General features: G+C 41.4%; 1 protein-coding gene across 7 annotated transcripts in view; it reads left to right on the top strand.

Annotated features, from left to right (window-relative positions):
• Positions 1 to 17,540, top strand: part of myrf (myelin regulatory factor) — a 283,101-nt gene that overhangs the window by 230,943 nt on the left and 34,618 nt on the right. For all 7 annotated transcript variants that reach the window (XM_072272390.1, XM_072272396.1, XM_072272391.1 and 4 more), the window contains 4 exons: positions 557 to 647; positions 14,212 to 14,412; positions 16,389 to 16,497; positions 17,031 to 17,140. In XM_072272390.1, coding sequence (XP_072128491.1) covers positions 557 to 647; positions 14,212 to 14,412; positions 16,389 to 16,497; positions 17,031 to 17,140 — 511 coding nt within the window. The remainder of the gene's footprint in view (positions 1 to 556; positions 648 to 14,211; positions 14,413 to 16,388; positions 16,498 to 17,030; positions 17,141 to 17,540) is intronic.

Here is a 17,540-nt window from a genome sequence, read left to right on the forward strand (position 1 = left end):
AAGTTTATAGCTAAGCAGGGAGCAGTGCTGTATGTATTTAAAATTTCAGTAATATTTGAATAATATTGTAAATCTATTGTTTGATTAAGCATTCTTTGTTGTTTATATAATTCATTATGGCTATATGTAAAAATTTGTGAATTGCATACGTCATGAAACTACCTTGTGATATGTGCACAACAGGATTAAAGTAAACATGAAGTGAGATCACATTTCAGACTCCCGTGCCTTCCTTTGAATTAGTTTAAAGTTACAAAATGTAACAGAAACATTTAACTGGGAAATAATACTGTGCAATGCTACTGCTGTACATGTTGTACTTATTGTTTATTAATTCTTCATTTGTTGGTCTTTTCTCATTCACTTTTATCCTCCATCAACTTTTTGTCTAACCCTCTTTCACTTTGGCCTTCACCTTTTCATTTCTAAACGTTTCTCTCCTTCATTTCTTGACCTCTTTATCAAACTGTTCTGTCCATGCCTCTGACAATCTCCTTTCCCTCTTGCTCTCAACCATCTCTCCCTCTCCCTGAATTCCTCCCACAATCCCTGGCAGGTACTTCATGCTGGTGGTCGCCCTTCAAGTTCAGACCCAGAATCAGAACCACCTTGTGGCTGCACAGATCTCAGAAAGAATTATTGTCCGGGTAAGGCCAGTACTAACTTTTTCTATCTGCGGTGTCTGTTATTTTTAACATTTCAATCCAGTAATGTAATTATTACCAGCAATGAATGGGACATTAGGTAGATAATCTTGGATTATTATTGGCTATGTGTAGAGACTGTTCACAAATGTCTCTAGCTGTCTCTGATTCCTCTGTTCTTCATTCACAGAACACGGCACAGGTGAGACATTTTAATGCTTAAAACACTCAGAGCCTAGGTACAGTGGAGCCCTTTATTATCAGTAAATAAAGAGAACTGTACAGGAAGGAGGTAAGTTTAAGAACTAAGGATCAAAAATATTGCTCAACAGGTGAGAAAAACAGGCAAATTTCTTTGCGCCTGTCAGAGAATGGCTGGAAAGTTTCATTGGACAATAGAGTGCTTTGCACCAAGGTGGCTTACTGAACAGCTGTAAACAAAGATGTCTAGTTCAATAATTCCGTGGCAATAGAACAATATTGGTTTAGTGCCCTAAAAAAATGTCATGGAATATTAAGGAATGATAATAAACAGGCTCCACTGTATCGGTTAACATTGTACTGAAGGCATTTTGTTCAAAGTTGCTGGGCAAGCCTCAGGGTTAACATGGCAATGGTACCATAAAGCATATCTACTGCTTGCTATAGCCCTTGCCCACTGTTTGCATGATAAAATTTAACACACGTCTGGCACCTAGAATTGTGTTTAAATCTGGTAATACCAAATAAATATTTCAATATGCGGCATTCAGATTGTCTTTCAGAAACAAAGGGTACACACCTTCCAGCTGTATTTCTTTAGGTACAGCAGAACTATAAAGTTGCCTTGCATTTAATAGTCCCCCTTCCTCTCTCCCTCCCCATCCGCCTCTCCTTCCCCTTCCCTCACCCCTCTGCTGTTTTCTGGTTCTCTCTGTCTTTACTTTCTCCTTGTCATGATTTCTCATTTTCTTGTCCATCTCTCCAGTTCTCCCATGTCTATGGCCCTCTCTTATGTATCTGCTTTTTCCTCTGTTTTTCAGTTTGTAACAGTCTAAAGGTCTGTCTCAGTCTCAAAAAGAACTGTTTTTCTCTCTACAAGTGCTGCATGATTTGCTGTGAATTTCAAACATTTTATTTTATGCATCTGTCTCTTTAATTTTACTTTTGCCCTTCTCCCGTCTTTTTTCTTAATCACTTTCTCTAATCTCCCTTCAATTTCTCTGTCCTCTGAGTTTTGTCCTTTTTTTAATTTCCCTTCGTTTTGTCCATTTGCCTCAATGTTTCTGCATTTCAATCTGGTTTTCTTCCTCTCTGTTTGTCCCTAATCCAATCTTTCCTTGTTTTTCCTCTCTCAGCTTTCTCCCTCTATCACTTCCTGTCTCCTGGCCACACCCTCACTGCCTTTGTGTTTGCATTGCTGGAACAGAAGTCAGCAAGTTGTACAACCAAGGATTTTCCAATTTTTCACTGGAGATTTACACAAATCCTTCCATCATTGACATATTCTGTAATTAATTATCACAAAGATCCATCTCCAGTTCATCTGCTCCCATTGCTATTTTTCTTGGATGGTCTAACTGATTTTAGAGGGTAAATGTTGGGAAATTTTATTTTGAACCTTTAAGATTAAGATTTGAGTTTTTAAGATGTGAAACCTTGAGATCTGTGCTTCCTGTTGCTCATAGGGCCTATTGTCTTCCCATGTTTAGGCGTGGAGGAGCAGATTCTGTAATGCAGGGGTCCCCAACCTTTTTTGCACTACGGACTGGTTTTATATTGACAATATTCTTGCAGACCGGCCGACCGGAGGGGGGGTGGGGGGGCGGTTAGGGTTGCCAACGGACAAGAGTAGCAGTCAAATACGTTGTGTTTACCCCGGGAAAGACTACAATGGCCATGAAGCCTTGCGCGGGCACCTGTGTGCACATGCATGTACATGCCAATTTTTTTCTACAAATCGTTTTTTGGCGATCTGTTCGGTTGGGGGGGAGAGGAGGGAAGGGGAGGGTGTTAATAACAACCGGAATATAGGTGACAAGTGGCTAATACACTCAATTTCATTTCTAAAAGGGTTTATTTAACAAATTTAATATTAAACACACAGCGCATAATTTCCTCGCATGAATATAGTGATGTCAGTTATTAGGGGAGGACAGGGGAGCTTGAAGTAAGTGTTGAGTGAACTTCCAGTCGAAGTGGTAGAGGTAGGTTTGATATTATCATTTAAAGAAAAATTGGATAGGTACATGGACAGGAAAGGAATGGCGGGTTATGGGCTGAGTGCAGGTCGGTGGGACTAGGTGAGAGTAGCATTCGGCATGGACTAGGAGGGCAGAGATCACCTGTTTCCGTGCTATGTCACTTATAAGTCAATAGCATCATAATATTTTAAGTAACGTTTGGATATTAAACACACAGCACATACTTTCCCCGTATGAACATATAAAATCATTGTAACACACCAATATCGCTGAATCAGTGGGAGCCCTGAGCTTGTTTCCCTGCAACATCGAGGGGTGATGGGAGACAGCGATACTCGAAGGGGGTTCCTTATGTCCAGTCTATTCTGCAATTTAGTTTTCGTTGCTTTCACTGCAGAGGTATGTTGGAAATGGAAGCAAAGTTTTCAGTGCTTTCGTGGCTATCTCAGGATATTTAGCCTTGACTTTGATCCAGAATTCCGGCAGAGGTGTTATGTTAAACATACTTTTTAGCCCGCCATCATTTGCAAGCTCGAGAAGTTGATCTCTTTCCCACGCTGACATGGATGACGCACGGGTAATGACTCAACAGTGGCCCTGACAGGGAATGAGGGAAGGTGCAGCTGGCTCTTGTTTCCTCGTGGCCCGGTAGCACATGCTTTGCGGCCCAGTACCGGTCCGCGGCCTGGTGGTTGGGGACCGCAGCTGTAATGTGCCTCTTCCTTACTGGGTACAATCAAGGTTATAGGGCAGCTCCCATGTATTCACATTTGACCAAATACTGTTTGGCATGTGCAACGAGCTGACCCAGACAGTGTGTGCCCCCCCCCCACCCTCACGCCTCACCACCAGTGCGTGTGGTGAATGGACTGTGCACTAAACACCAGCTGGCTGTTAGAATTTGGTGAGGTAGTTGATCAGAGTCACAGTAACAATTGAGAGAAAAGTCAGCTGCAATTGTATGATGGTGTGTATGTTTGAACAGGAAGTGAGGACAGAACCAGCTGAGCTGTAATGCTTCCTCAAGCTGATTTCACCAATGGCTTCAACTATCCAAGCTCTCACAAATAAGAAAAGCTGAGTTCAGCTAACATAACAGAATACAGTTCTGTATGAAGCATGAATCATTAAGAAAGGCTTTTTTTCCCCAATGTCTAGATATTGAATCACCCCAGACTTTGTACATTGAGGAAAATTATTCAGTAGGCATTGCAATAGTGAATCAGACAGATATTCCTGTCTTTCAATTTAAGTGGATTAGGTGAATAATCAATGTGATTTTCCATGGCAGTATGTCTTTGTTATATCCAGGTAGTCCAAATGCAAGAATGGGAAATGATGTGAGGAGATGAATTGAGACAATGGGGGGGGGGGGTGAGGGGGAAAGAGGCTGAGAGACTTCAGGTTCAGGGAGAATTTGTGTTTCAAGTAGGGAACTTCATAAATGGGAAGATATCAGAGAGTTGCTGCCAAGGGAATGACAGACTGTACATTACAGAAGGAATTCCTCTTGAATCAGCTCCAGATCAAGAAAATAGATGGAATATTCGCAGCCAGAAATGAATCCTTAATAAATCCCAAACAATACATGCACACTTGTGTTCTTGGTTATGTTAAACTCACAGACAAATTATGGTCATTAATAATTAGAAGCTGTCTGAGCTAGAGGAGGGAAACTCTTGTATTCTGGCAGCAATGCAAAGCTCTCTTGGACCAAAAAGTTTGAACTTGTGTAGGAATTCTCTTTATATTCACATTTCCTAAACATGCTTTCTAGGATTGGAAATGGAACTGGATTTTAAGTAAATGTTTGGAAAGAGATTTCATGAGGCAGTAGCAGTGGGATTTGGCTCCCTTCTGCAATAGAGACCTTTCCCTGATCTGTTATAGACTTTTTCCGACTCCACTGTTGCATCTCTGCTCCCTCCTGTCAAGCAGAATGTGCTATTTATTGTAATAATCTTTCTAATAAAACTGCTTTAGAGATTTTGACCAATTTTAAGCATACTCTTCAAATACTTCAATAAGAAATGTGGATATGATGTTGTTTGTTCTTTCGTAAGCTTTTTTTCCATTGTTATGCGGGTTGTCCATAAACTCTGCCCCTCTGGCCTTCCTTTCTTGATCTTCCCACCTGTTTCCATCACTGACAGAGTATCAAGAATCACCATATTTTTATCAGTTCTAATTTACTCCTCCTGGCCCATGAAATTACAGCATTCCTCACTCTTCCCTCCACTCTGCAGACAACCTCTTGTCACTACCTTCTGATTTCAAATAATTCTCTCTACTCTGCAAATCCTGGGTGGCCTTTTGCTTTGGCTTTCTGACATCTGCCTTTGCTCAATAATAATTTATGACAGTGACATATAGTGAAAGACATTACAGTCTTGATGTTAGCTTCCTTTACTGTATTTTCCCTTCTTTTCTGAGTAGAATAAATGATTGTTTAGAGCTTTGGGGTATTTTATTCAATCTGGACTAGAACTTAAGAAGCTCAACAACAACAGAGCATTAATTTTATGCTGTTATCAATTACTTTCACATCCCTTGCCTAATGCCAGTAGCAATAAAGGGACCGATTTCACAATGTGAAGCTAGATTGTAACTACATGCCGTTCAAGAAAATATGTTCCCCAGTATTGGAAATTAAGGCCACTTCTTCAGCCATGGCCAGACGTATCTGAACATTTTCCAGGACATGAGAAAGATATGGTACCCATTCATACAGTGGGTAGTAACTTAATATTCTAGCGTATTGCATGACTTGGAGTACTGCACAAACTATTCTCTCTTGACCTCTGGGTACGGACTGGGGTACTGCACAACGTGCAATAGTGCTTACAGCAAAGCCTCTCTATAGAAGCCTATAGAATAGGTTGAGCATGCGTTCATTGCTGTCTTGTATTTCTGAAGTATTCTTGGGCTTCTCTCCTTAAGTGCTAAATATTTGGTTGAATTGGGTGTTCGTTCCTCCTTTGCCACAGTTTACAAAGTCTATCAACAATTTTTTTTTGCCTATTGTTTGTATTTTTCATTGAACTTCTTCCTGTCTCATCTCACCGTTCCTACCACAATACAGAGTGCTAGTTTAGAGGTTTCGGAAATGAAGAGGTAGGTTTCAAAGATTATTTTAAAGAAGGTTAAGAAAGACAAAGAGGTTCCTCTATGCTTGTTAAAAACTACTGACGGATTTTCAGAACCTGATAGCCGAAGTCTTAGCCACCAATGAAGGTGGGATTAATTTCAGGAGGAATCAAGGAGCTAGAATTTGAGTATTAGTAACTCAAGAGTGTTTAAGAACAGGAGGAGCTTAAAGATGGGGAGAGGCAGTGCCATGGATAAGAATTTAAAAGATGAACCAATTTTTATCGTGAGACAACAGCACAGGAATCATTAGTATATGGGATTTAGTGTCAGGGCATGACTAACAGAGCTTTGCATCATTTACTGAGGGTTGAATTTGAAAGGCTGGCCGGGGCTGAATTCAAGTAGTCAAGTCTGGAGGCAATAAGTTTCAGCGATAGGGTAAGGAAGAGTCAGGTGATGTTACAGAGGTAGAAGGTAAGTATTTGTAATAACACTGATATGTAATTGAAAGTACCACCACGCTTTAGAGCAGTGTGGTTCTCAGACTAATGTACTTGTTTTTGGTGTTTGAGTGACCTAACTGTGTGCAAATTAACTGCCATGTTTGCCTGCATAGCCATAGCAACCACAAAAACGAATTCTCTGTGTAGGTTGTGATATTTCTGTAGGCTGTGATAAGACTTTATGTAAATGGAAGCCTTTCTTTATTGTTAATATGTTAAACCAAGGACCAACGCCATGCTTTAGGACATTGCCAAGGTTGAACAGAGTTACATGGAAAGTAGAGCAAACAAGGAAGTAGTGATTAGATAAAAACAGCATTAGTTTTTAAAACAGTTTAGTTACATGAAGAGTGAAGTGCTGAGAAAGGTAAAGAATTTCATAGTTTACAAGTCTTGAGAAAAAATAAATTAGAGTGGGAGATTATTTAATAGTAAAGAAGAGCATCTGTGATTTACCTAATAATATTAACAAAGAAATCTTATCCCTCTGGTTCAGGAATAAATGAAGGTCATTCTTTTATTTTTGAAGTATAGCTGGGAAAGTAATCCTGAAAAATATTAAATGCTACTGAGATAAATTCTAGAATTATTCTGGGACATGAAGCGGCTTTATCCCCTGAAATTAATTGCCATTGGCAGGATGTGGCTTGTTGAGCTGCTGCTGCTACAATAAGCTTGGCACCATTTTTATTGTGAAGGTCAGTTTTAAGTTAGAGGACTGGTCCAACTCATTTCAAACCTCCATTGCAGCAACTACCACCCAATGTTTCGATGTGCTGACAGCTAAGTAAATGAGTAAGTGCAGTTCGTTGACCGGGTGGGAAAGCTTGCATTCAGTTAATCCTTTGGTCTTGCAAAACTTTTTCTAGCACTGTGGTCTCAAAGGTACAAGAATCTCCTCCATCTGGATTTTGAACTTATTTTCTCATGTCCTTCTTTAGACAACTGTATTACGCTGACCTTTCCTCATCATTACCATTTTGAAACACCCATTACATCTTCCCTGCAGCAATTCCCTTCACTCCTCCAAGTAGGATGTCAAGTTGCATTGATCTTTGAGATTGGTGTTTGAAGTGGATAACCAAAGAAAAAGCAGAACTTAATCGAGATGGTGGTCCCCATTGTAAACATTTTATGTATGGTTTCCACTTTGCCCCAAATAATTTCATTTGTGGAGCATTCTTTTTAAACAGCCTTCAAACCCAGAACAGCTCACTCTCTGTTCTGATGGCTGTGTCTTCCTGCTGATCAGTTGAAGCACCGACTGCCAACTGCAAACTCTCGGAATTCCTGCCACATTAGACCCTATTTTGAGAGACTTCTCCCCGAGTGGAGATGAAATGTCATAATGAATAAATCATTGAAATTCTGAGAATATTAAAAACTTGGTAGCCAAATAAAAAAGGAGTGAATTTCTAAAAATACAACCAGCATCGCCTTCTTGCTGCCTGTTGTTGGAGATGTTGAAATCATGTTTTTGTCTGCCATAGGTGCTTCTAAGATGGTGAGACTTTGCCTATGTGTCTAAATGTTTTTAACCTAGAAGGAATGAAGATGTCTTCCTCCTAATCTCTAGAACAGGGCTTCCCAACCTGGGTCCACGGTCCCCTTGCTTGATAGTATTGGTCCATTGTATAAAAACAGTTGGAAACCCCTGCTCTAGAGGAAAAAGGATCTATTGCTTTCCTGGCATATGTGATGTATAAACTCTTCTTGGGCTTTCAGCAGGCTACTGGTATCAATTTTAACCAACATTTCAATGACAAACTCTGCCATCTCCATCAGGGATGATGCCTGGGCAAAGATAAAGATCTCGCTCTAAGTAAGAACAAGGTGGCACAGTGGAAACCTGATTGGATGAGGACTAACCAATCAGGAGGAAAGGACGACAGGGGTATAAATACCACCGGATTAGACATGCCCAGGCATCATCCCTGATGTGGATGGCAGAGCTTGTCATCAAAACGTTGGTTAAAATCGATACCTGTGTCCAGCTGGAAGCTCGAGAAGAGCTTATTCCCCTGCACTAGATGTTGCGGTAGGCATCCGACCGTGCCAGCTCCCAGGGTTTAGAAGCTCCGATTCTCAAGAGTATGGATAGCCGGTATGATCCCGTTCAAGATTCAGGCCGGCTCCGCTAATTGGCGGCCATGTTTTGGCACCGGGATTTTAATATTTAAAGAGCACCTGAACTGAGGTTCGGTGCTCAATCGTCAGCTCAACCTCAGTTCAATTTGCAGTTGCGTTTTTGGATTTCTGTCTTGTTTGAATTCTCGTTTAGCATCTAATCAAGAACCCTGTCTCATTTCAATCTCGAAATTATGTCTCGGGTCTAGTCTCAGATACGACAGCACTTGGGGTCCTTTCCATTCTTGCCTAAGCCTCTCGGAACACTAGGGGGAGTCATTGGCAAATCCTCTGCCCACCTACTTAGACATGGATGGAAGTATGGACCAAGAAGAACTAATATGGGAAAGGAAAAGGAATGCCTTACTGTTTGTATAGAGTTGCAGTGAAATTAAATAATTACATTATCCTTAGCTGCCATTATTTGGTGTCGCGATAATAGCAGAATAAACACTAAAACACAAAATGGGGACTGACTATGAAGGCTTTCTAAGACACGGTATAATCTATCCCAATCTTCTGAATCCTCGCAGACTCCTCTAACAAAGGGATAATCGCACGGAAGACTAGATTCTGAATAGTCATCTAAAAGCTGTCACCTTAGTTTTCAAATCGGGATTCACAGCTTTCTTCCACATTACACAGGTCCTTGCCAGCATTCCAGGAACAGCTATGTTCTACTGTGGATGGCACCTGATTCTGTCCTGCTTTCAATCCATTCTTATTCTTGATTCCAACCAGAGATTATCTGCACCTTTATGAAGATGTTAGGGCCTGAGTTTGTTCAACTATCAATAATTCTGCCTCTTTTGTAATGAATAAACACCACTCACTTTTTTATAAAAGGTTCTTGTTTGCTGGGTAATAAACAGGTTTTACATGTGTAGGCTGATTGGTTGACATGCCAGATGTCACAGATAAAATTCATCTCGCTAAACAAAATACACATCTTTCTGGTTTATTTATTAACAGATCTCCTGGCATGTTTTTAGGTCATGTTCTATAAGTGCAATAGAGAAATCCCAACAGAAGAATCCTAATTCTCCACTCCCTTACACTTCATGGGATTAACACCACTGCAGCCAGCTTGGGCTCCATAACCACACTGATAAACCTTTCAAGACAGTTTCACATCATAAAGATGCACATCTACAGAAACCTTTGTGAGATGTAGCTCTGGAGAGTTTCATGCCACAGATAAAGGGTTTTATAGGAGCAGGGGGTTAATTGTTGGCTGATGAGGGTGGGGACTTTTAAAACATTAGAATAAATGCTTGTATTTTGATACAAGAGAAAGCAGACAGGGAATTGCAGATGGTAAATAGTTGTATCATGTGCTTCACACAAGCATAGATCAGTTAATATGTGACTCCTTGTCATCTTTCTCATTTGTATATGTGTGTGTGTGTCTGTATTATTACAAATCTAACTAATTTACTTGAGTACATATTGAGCTTGAACAAAATGCCTTCAGAGGAATGTTTATCCTACATCTCTGTCATGAGCCAGTCTTGAATTCCTGTTACTGTGGCCTGTTAATTGTGACGTATTGGGCATCCCAAAAGACTCTTTGATCATAATGACCAAGCAGTACTGATGTCTGCAGCTGCTTAAAGAGACCTAATGGATTCAGGAAAGGGCATTTGGGAAAACATCATTTTGTGATTTTATGCTGGCAAGTAGTTAAAAGCAAAGCATTTCATTGTTTCCATGCATTATTGAATTTCAGCACTTTGAATTTAAAAGTAAACTTATACAATGAAAAGAGCAGTTGTTAAAAGTGGGAAAGGGGCAGGGGGATGATGGGGTTTGGGGGCATGTATTTGTTGCAAAGGGAACCGCCCTTCTCCTCAGTGCTCTGGGGGGAGTCCTGGGATTTGTCTGAATTCTCTAATGATTTAGAAACTTCTGTAACCCTGTCTGTTTGTTGAGTATCGATATTACGACTGGTCTCTCCTGCTTCTCAGACTCCACCTGCTAGTCAGGGATGCCAGATTTAAGTCTGCAGAAAAGTGTTCAGCAAGAGTCTATCACCATCAGCATTATCACAGGCTGGGGCAGCACTGACAATGGGTGTAAGTCTGGCAATTCCTCGTGTTAGTACTTCTAAATCCTGGAACACAAGATTCCTGCATACCAGAGACCAGGGAAGGCTCCACAGGAATAGAACCAATAGTTCTGTTTCTCCCAATGGAAATAATAAATTAGTATTAGATTCATCTTTTCTTGGCTGTTTTGAAAGAGTGAATTGCCTGCTGACTCACTTCCTGCTCTGCTTTTCAACTTATGGGATGTTTCCAACCTTTACAACTCCAGGATCAAAAGATTTTTCCTAGATCTGTCTAAACAATGCTTAAGGATCTGTATAGATTTTTGCAAAGTAGGAGAATTAAGGGTTGTGGGGAAAAGACAGGTAGGTGGAGATGAGTCCATGACCAGATCAGCCATGATCTTTTTGAATGGCGGAGCAGGTCGACGGCCCAGATGGCCTACTCCTGCTCCTATTTCTTATGTAAACAGAAGCACTGATACTTCTAAGCATGCCCTCACAGATACCCAACACAAACTGCATTCAGCCTATACAGCAGAAAATGATCCACCTGATTTGGATGCTGGTAATTTGGCAGTAGAATGTGATCTTATTGCCTGGGTTCATTGTCTTGTTGTGGGCCCTGGTATGTAAATGGATGAGCTTGTTGTGGATGCATACAGTTTACCATGAAGCCAGCCCAGTCATAACCCTGTTAGTGCAGGGATGTAAGTTCTAGTATCTCCTTCCTCCTCTTCTGGAAGGGCTGACTCTTGCCTGATTATCATTCCCTCGCCGTTGACTGTGCTCTGGTGCCTCTCCCAGATTTGCATCTGAGTCAAGGTAGTGGACATGATAGGCTGCAGGAGGGCTCTTAATCTCTTGTCTAACTCTTTTCAATTGATCCATTCTGTGTGCCTTTCCCAACATGAGCTATTTGCTGGTAACTAGGAGTGGGAGCTTTGGTTCATTTTTTCTGTTAATGTTATCATATTACATAAAATAATTTTATATTATTATTTTCTGCCATTATCCTGGTAATGGTGTACATTCCACCTCAGGCATCAAGCAGGCTCAGGAGGAGCTAAGCTCCATAAAGAACAGCCACAAATCAGCGCACACTGATGCCTTCCCTATCGCTATAGGGGATTTCACCCAGGCCAGCTTGAAGTCTCTGAACAACTATTACCAACAAATCACCCATGGAACCAGAGGATCCTACGTACCTGACCACTGTTATACCTCTATGAAGAATGATTACTGTGCCGACCCATGCCCACATTTTGGAAAGTCCGATGGCCTGGTGGCACTTCTACTTCCAGCGTATAGGCAGAGTCTAAAGACCACACAGCATCAGTAGTGAGGACCTAGAAGGTTTGGTCAAGGAAGGTGGAGGAGTGATTACAGGACTGCTTTGAGTTAGTGGACTGGACAATGTTCAGTGATTCATCTTTAAATCTGAATAGGTGTGCCACAGTTGTCACCAACTTAATCAAAGCCTGTGTGGATGAGTTTGTGCCTTTGAGAGCCTACCGGACTACCCAAATCAAAGCCATGAATGAACCAGGAGATTTGTAGCTTGCTGAGGGCTAGATCTGTGGCATTCAAGACCGATGACCACAACTATACAAGAAATTCAGTTACAACCTACGGAAGGCTATCTTAAGAGCAATTAAAATCAATTCCAATTGAGGCTAGAGATAGAATCGGATGCACACCAGCTCTGGCAGGGTTTGCAGTCTATCACTTCCTACAAAGCAAAACCTAACATCCTGAATAGCTGTGATACCTCAGTCCCAGATAAGCTCAATGCCTTTTATGCACATGCAGAAAGGGAGAATAAAGCTCCATCTGTGCAAATCCCCATAGCATCTGTGACCCTGCGATCTCTGTCTTGGAAGCCGATGTCAGAACATCTTTCAAGAGGATGAACCTTTGCAAGGTATCAGGACCGGATGGTGTACCTGGTAGTGCGCTGAAAACCTGTGCCAACCAACTGGACAGGAGTGTTCAAGGACATCTTCAATTTCTCACTGCTGCAGTCGGAGGTTCCCACCTGCTTCAGAACATCAACAATCACACCGGCGCCCAAGACAAGCAGGGCAAGCTGCCTCAATGACTATTGGCCAGTGACACTCACATCTACTGTGATGAAGTGTTTTGGGAGGTTGGTCAAGGCTGGAATCAACTCCTGTCTAAGCAAAGACCTGGAATTTTCACTGCAATTTTCCCATTGCCACAATAGGTCTACAGTAGATGAAATCTCACTGGATCTCCACTCTGCCTTGCATCAACAGCATACCTATGTCAGGCTGGGGTTTATTGATTACAGTTCAGTGTTTACCACAATCATACACTCAGTTCTATTCAACAAGCTCCAAACGTGTGCCTCTATCCCTTCTTCTGAAAATGGATCCTTGACTTCCTCACCGGGAGATCACAATCTGTGGGGATTGGAAATAACATGTCTTCCTCGGTGACAATCAACACTAGCGCACCTCAGGGATGCGTGCTTAGCCTATTGTTCTACCCTCTCCCATGACTGTGGGTAGGCACAGCTATTGCTGGCAGAATTTCAAAAGGTGATGAGGTGGCGTACAGGAGGGAGATAGATCAGCTGGCTGAGTGGTGTTGTAACAACAACCTTGCACTCAATGTCAGTAAGACCAAAGGAATTGATTGTGGGCTTCAGGAAGAGTATGTTGAGGGAACACACACCAGCCAGGGGATCAGAGTGGAAAGGGTGAGCAGTTTCAAGTTCCTAGGTGTCAGCATCTCTGAGGATCTATCCTGGGCCCAACATATTGATGCGGCTACAAAGAAGGCACGTCAGCAGCTATATTTCATTAGGAGTTTATGAAGAATTGTTATGTCACCAAAGCCACTCACAGATTTCTATAGATGTACCATAGAGAGCATTCTAACTGGCTGCATCACTATCTGGTATGCTGGGGCCACTGTCGAGATCAGAAAAAGCTGCAGAAAGTTATAACTCAGCTAGCTCTATCATGGGCACTAGCCTTCCCAGCTCTAGGACTCCCATTTTCAAAAAGCAATGCCTCAAAAAGGCGACATCCATCGTTAAGGACCCCCATCACCCAGAACATGCACTCTTCTCATTGCTACCATCAAGGAGGAGGCACAGGAGCCTGAAGACACACACTCAATGTTTTAGGAACAGCTTCTCCCCCTCCACCATCAGTTCCTGAGCGCACATTGAACCCATGAACACTACCTCCCGGGTATTTCCCCCCTCACTTTTTGCACTGCTTGTTTAACTCACTTTATACATATAATTACTGGAATTAATAGTTTTATTACTGTGAATTGCAATGTAATGCTGTCACCAAACAACAAATTGCCGGTGATATTAAACCTAATTCTGATTCTGATTCTGAGCTAATTTCTTTGTTTGATAAAACCAAGTGTGGTTTGATCTACAAGTGAAATCATAGTTTAAGTAATTCTCCATAATTAAGTGAACCTAGAAGCAGCTCATTTCCACAGATTTATCTAATTGAAGGCATTGAAATGTAAAAATGCAATAGAATTATAAATATGTATAGAAATTTGAAATGAAAGTTTTTGCGGTTACTTTGTCGCTACCTTGTAAACTCTGTCTCCAATCCCTACAGGCATCAAACCCTGGGCAGTTTGAGAGCGACACAGATGTCCTGTGGCAACGTGGTCAACTTCCTGACACGGTCTTTCACCACGGTCGAGTTGGCATCAACACAGACCGTCCTGACGAAGCGCTGGTTGTCCATGGGAACGTGAAGGTCATGGGCTCATTAATGCATCCGTCAGATGCTCGGGCAAAGGAGAACATCCAGGAGGTGAGTGGAGATTAACTTTTCTAGAAGTGATTGAGTAAAGGTATGATGGATTAAGTTTTTCAAGCTGAAGTAAAGAATATCCTCTAAGATTTTACTTAGATTTATCTGAGACACTGCCATCTACTCCCCTGCCAGAACTGGACTATTGAAAACTGACTACTGGAAAATCTCTAAACCTCTTCAAATAGCTTTTTTTTAGATCTCCATCTATCTTTAATTGTTCATTTTAGGCGTATACCTTTATCAAAATGTTCTCTTTACTCTTTGATATCTAACTTATTCTTTTCTTTGGGGAAATGTCTCCTTGTGTCTGATTATATTCAAGATGTTTCTGTCAGCATGAATTCTGTGAATCTTGGTAGAACGGTTCATCACATCACAAGTGCTACATAAGTATGAATTATTTTGGTTGTACAGGTAAAGGAGAATCTTTGTTTGAAAAAAAACAAAATGAATAAAAGTTTAAAAAAGTATTTTACATGTTGTAATGAACCTAACTAATGCATACACAATTGCACGAGTAAACACAACCGATAAAACACAAAAGATTGCTTACAGCTGAAAGAAAGGGAACGATGAATGGAAAGGGAAGAAAGAAGCACCTTTGAGCAGGAGAACAGGAATTAATGGATGATTTACTTGCTAGTGAGTTGACTGTATTGCTATGTTAAATAATTTGTCAAAGTGAGGGAAAAACCAGTTGACAACAATACGTTGTCAACTGATCAAATTTTCTTCTTAAAAATATGTTGTCCTGCCAAAGGGTGTCAGCCGGAAACGTCGACTGTACTCTTTTCCATCGATGCAGCCTGGCCCACTGGCCTCCTCCGACATTTTGTGTGCGTTGCTTGGATTTCCAGTATCTGCCGATTTTCTCTTGTTTATGTAGATGTTGTTGGCTTTTCATGTCCTTGTTTGAAATCTTATTTATCTTCCTTTCCCACTTCAGGGGCCTGCTAGAGCATTATTTTGTGATATGAAGAACAGTTAGGAAGCTTGTATTTGTACAAACAAATTTATACAAATTTCTATTTGTAAAAAAACTGTAAGTGCTCAAAGAGAAAATGTTTAAAGATAGTTCTCCGGCGGTGGATACAGCAGTAAATGCAGAAAGTGGATCTCCCAATCACAATGAATGATTGAATGAAGTTTATAAATGTATAGAGAACGCTAAATGAATGAAAAGATTAATGGCTGTCGTTGATAGATGAAGAAAGATGGAAGAGAGAGTTTGAGTGGAATATTAATTATGTCTTGGTCTCAGACGATGCTGAGGATGCTCTACAAGTCTGTGGTGACCAGTGCGACCATGTTTGCTGTTGTGTGCTGGGGCAGCAGGCTGAGGGTAGCAGACACCAACAGAATCAACAACCTCATTCGTAAGGCCAGTGATGTTGTGGGGATGGAACTGGACTCTCTCACGGTGGTGTCTGAAAAGAGGATGCTGTCCAAGTTGCATGCCATCTTGGACAATGTCTCCCATCCACTACATAATGTACTGGCTGGGCACAGGAGTACATTCAGCCAGAGACTCATTCCACCGAGATGCAACACAGAGCGTCATAGGAAGTCATTCCTGCCTGTGGCTATCAAACTTTACAACTCCTCCCTTGGAAGGTCAGATACACTGAGCCAATAGGCTGGTCCTGGACTTATTTCCATCTGGCCTAATTTACATATTATTATTTAATTGTTTGTGGCTTTATATTGCTATATTTTTACTCTATTCTTGTTTGGTGCAACTGTAACGAAACCCAATTTCCCTTGGGATCAATAAAGTACGTCTATCTATCTATGTCTAATCTCGGTTTTGTATACGCGATGGCATTCTCTGATATTTGTTTTTCCGCTTGTCTAATAATGGTGTACGTGTATTTTTAAAATTCTGTCATTCCTTTAGTCTGATTGGAGTTAGACATCACTTCCAGAAACGAAAGGCCAGACGACATCCTTAACCTGTTTTTCTGCTGTTGCAGGTAGATACCACGGAGCAGCTGAGGAGGATCACTCAGATGCGACTGGTCCATTACCAGTACAAGCCAGAGTTTGCTGCCACAGCAGGCCTCGAGGATGCTTCAGAGACAGGTACACTCTAAGTGGCTGGAAGATGGATGAGAATTCATGGGCTGGAGATGACCTGAAAGATGACTGTTCCACAGTTCCTTATGTACCTGACATTCCAGTCTGGTCATCACCAGCCCTCTCTTTCGTTCCCAGCTTCTAACACTAGGAAGCAGATCACCTCAGTCACGGACTGATAAGGGAACTCTGAAGGGTAACAATGGATTCCTTAGATGGCTCTGTAAATCCTGAATCTTATGAAGTGATATGGAAGTGAATCCTCAGACTGAGCCATAACTCAAGCTAAGATTGGTAACTTAACAAGGAGAAAGGGGAAATGTGGGAGTTGTGGTGATAGATAATGTGTTAAGTGCAACAACTTGATTCTGATGCATTTGATTCTGGATAAACCTTTACAATGATTAATTGCCAACACAGTTCCTAATTTTGCCCATTCAACCCCTCTTTAGAGATAACAAAATCCTTTTAAGTTGGTCATTGTGACCTTATTTTACCTCTGCTACCTTTGTAATATTGACCATACAATTTCCCATTAGGTGTTATCGCACAAGAAGTGAAGGAGATTCTGCCTGAGGCCGTGAAGGAGTCAGGGGACGTGGTGTGTGCCAACGGAGAGACTATCGAGAATTTCTTGGTGGTTAACAAGGTAGAGATCGCCCTCTATTGGCTGGAATGGAAATGATCAGGAATCCTGTTCTCATCTCCACACCTGCAGTCTCCGGAAGCAATGTTACCAATTAATGAAAAGGGGCAGTGCTGGAAAGGCAGATAGATGCCCAGTTACAGGAAAAGAAATGTCATTAAACGTAGAACAGTACAGCACAGTATATTAACCTGCTCTACAATAAATCTAATTCATTCCTCTACACAGACTATAGCCCTCCATATTTCTTACCTCCATGTGCCTATCTAAGAGTATTTTAAATATTGCTCTTACATCAGCCTCTACCACCACGTTGGGCAGTGCGCTCCAGGCACTCACCACTCTCTGAGTAACTGGCATCTCCCCTAACCTTTCTTCCGCTCACCTTATTTTTTGCTCCGGG

Source organism: Mobula birostris, chromosome 11 (assembly GCF_030028105.1).
Source record: "Mobula birostris isolate sMobBir1 chromosome 11, sMobBir1.hap1, whole genome shotgun sequence".
NCBI classification, from domain to species: domain Eukaryota; kingdom Metazoa; phylum Chordata; class Chondrichthyes; order Myliobatiformes; family Myliobatidae; genus Mobula; species Mobula birostris.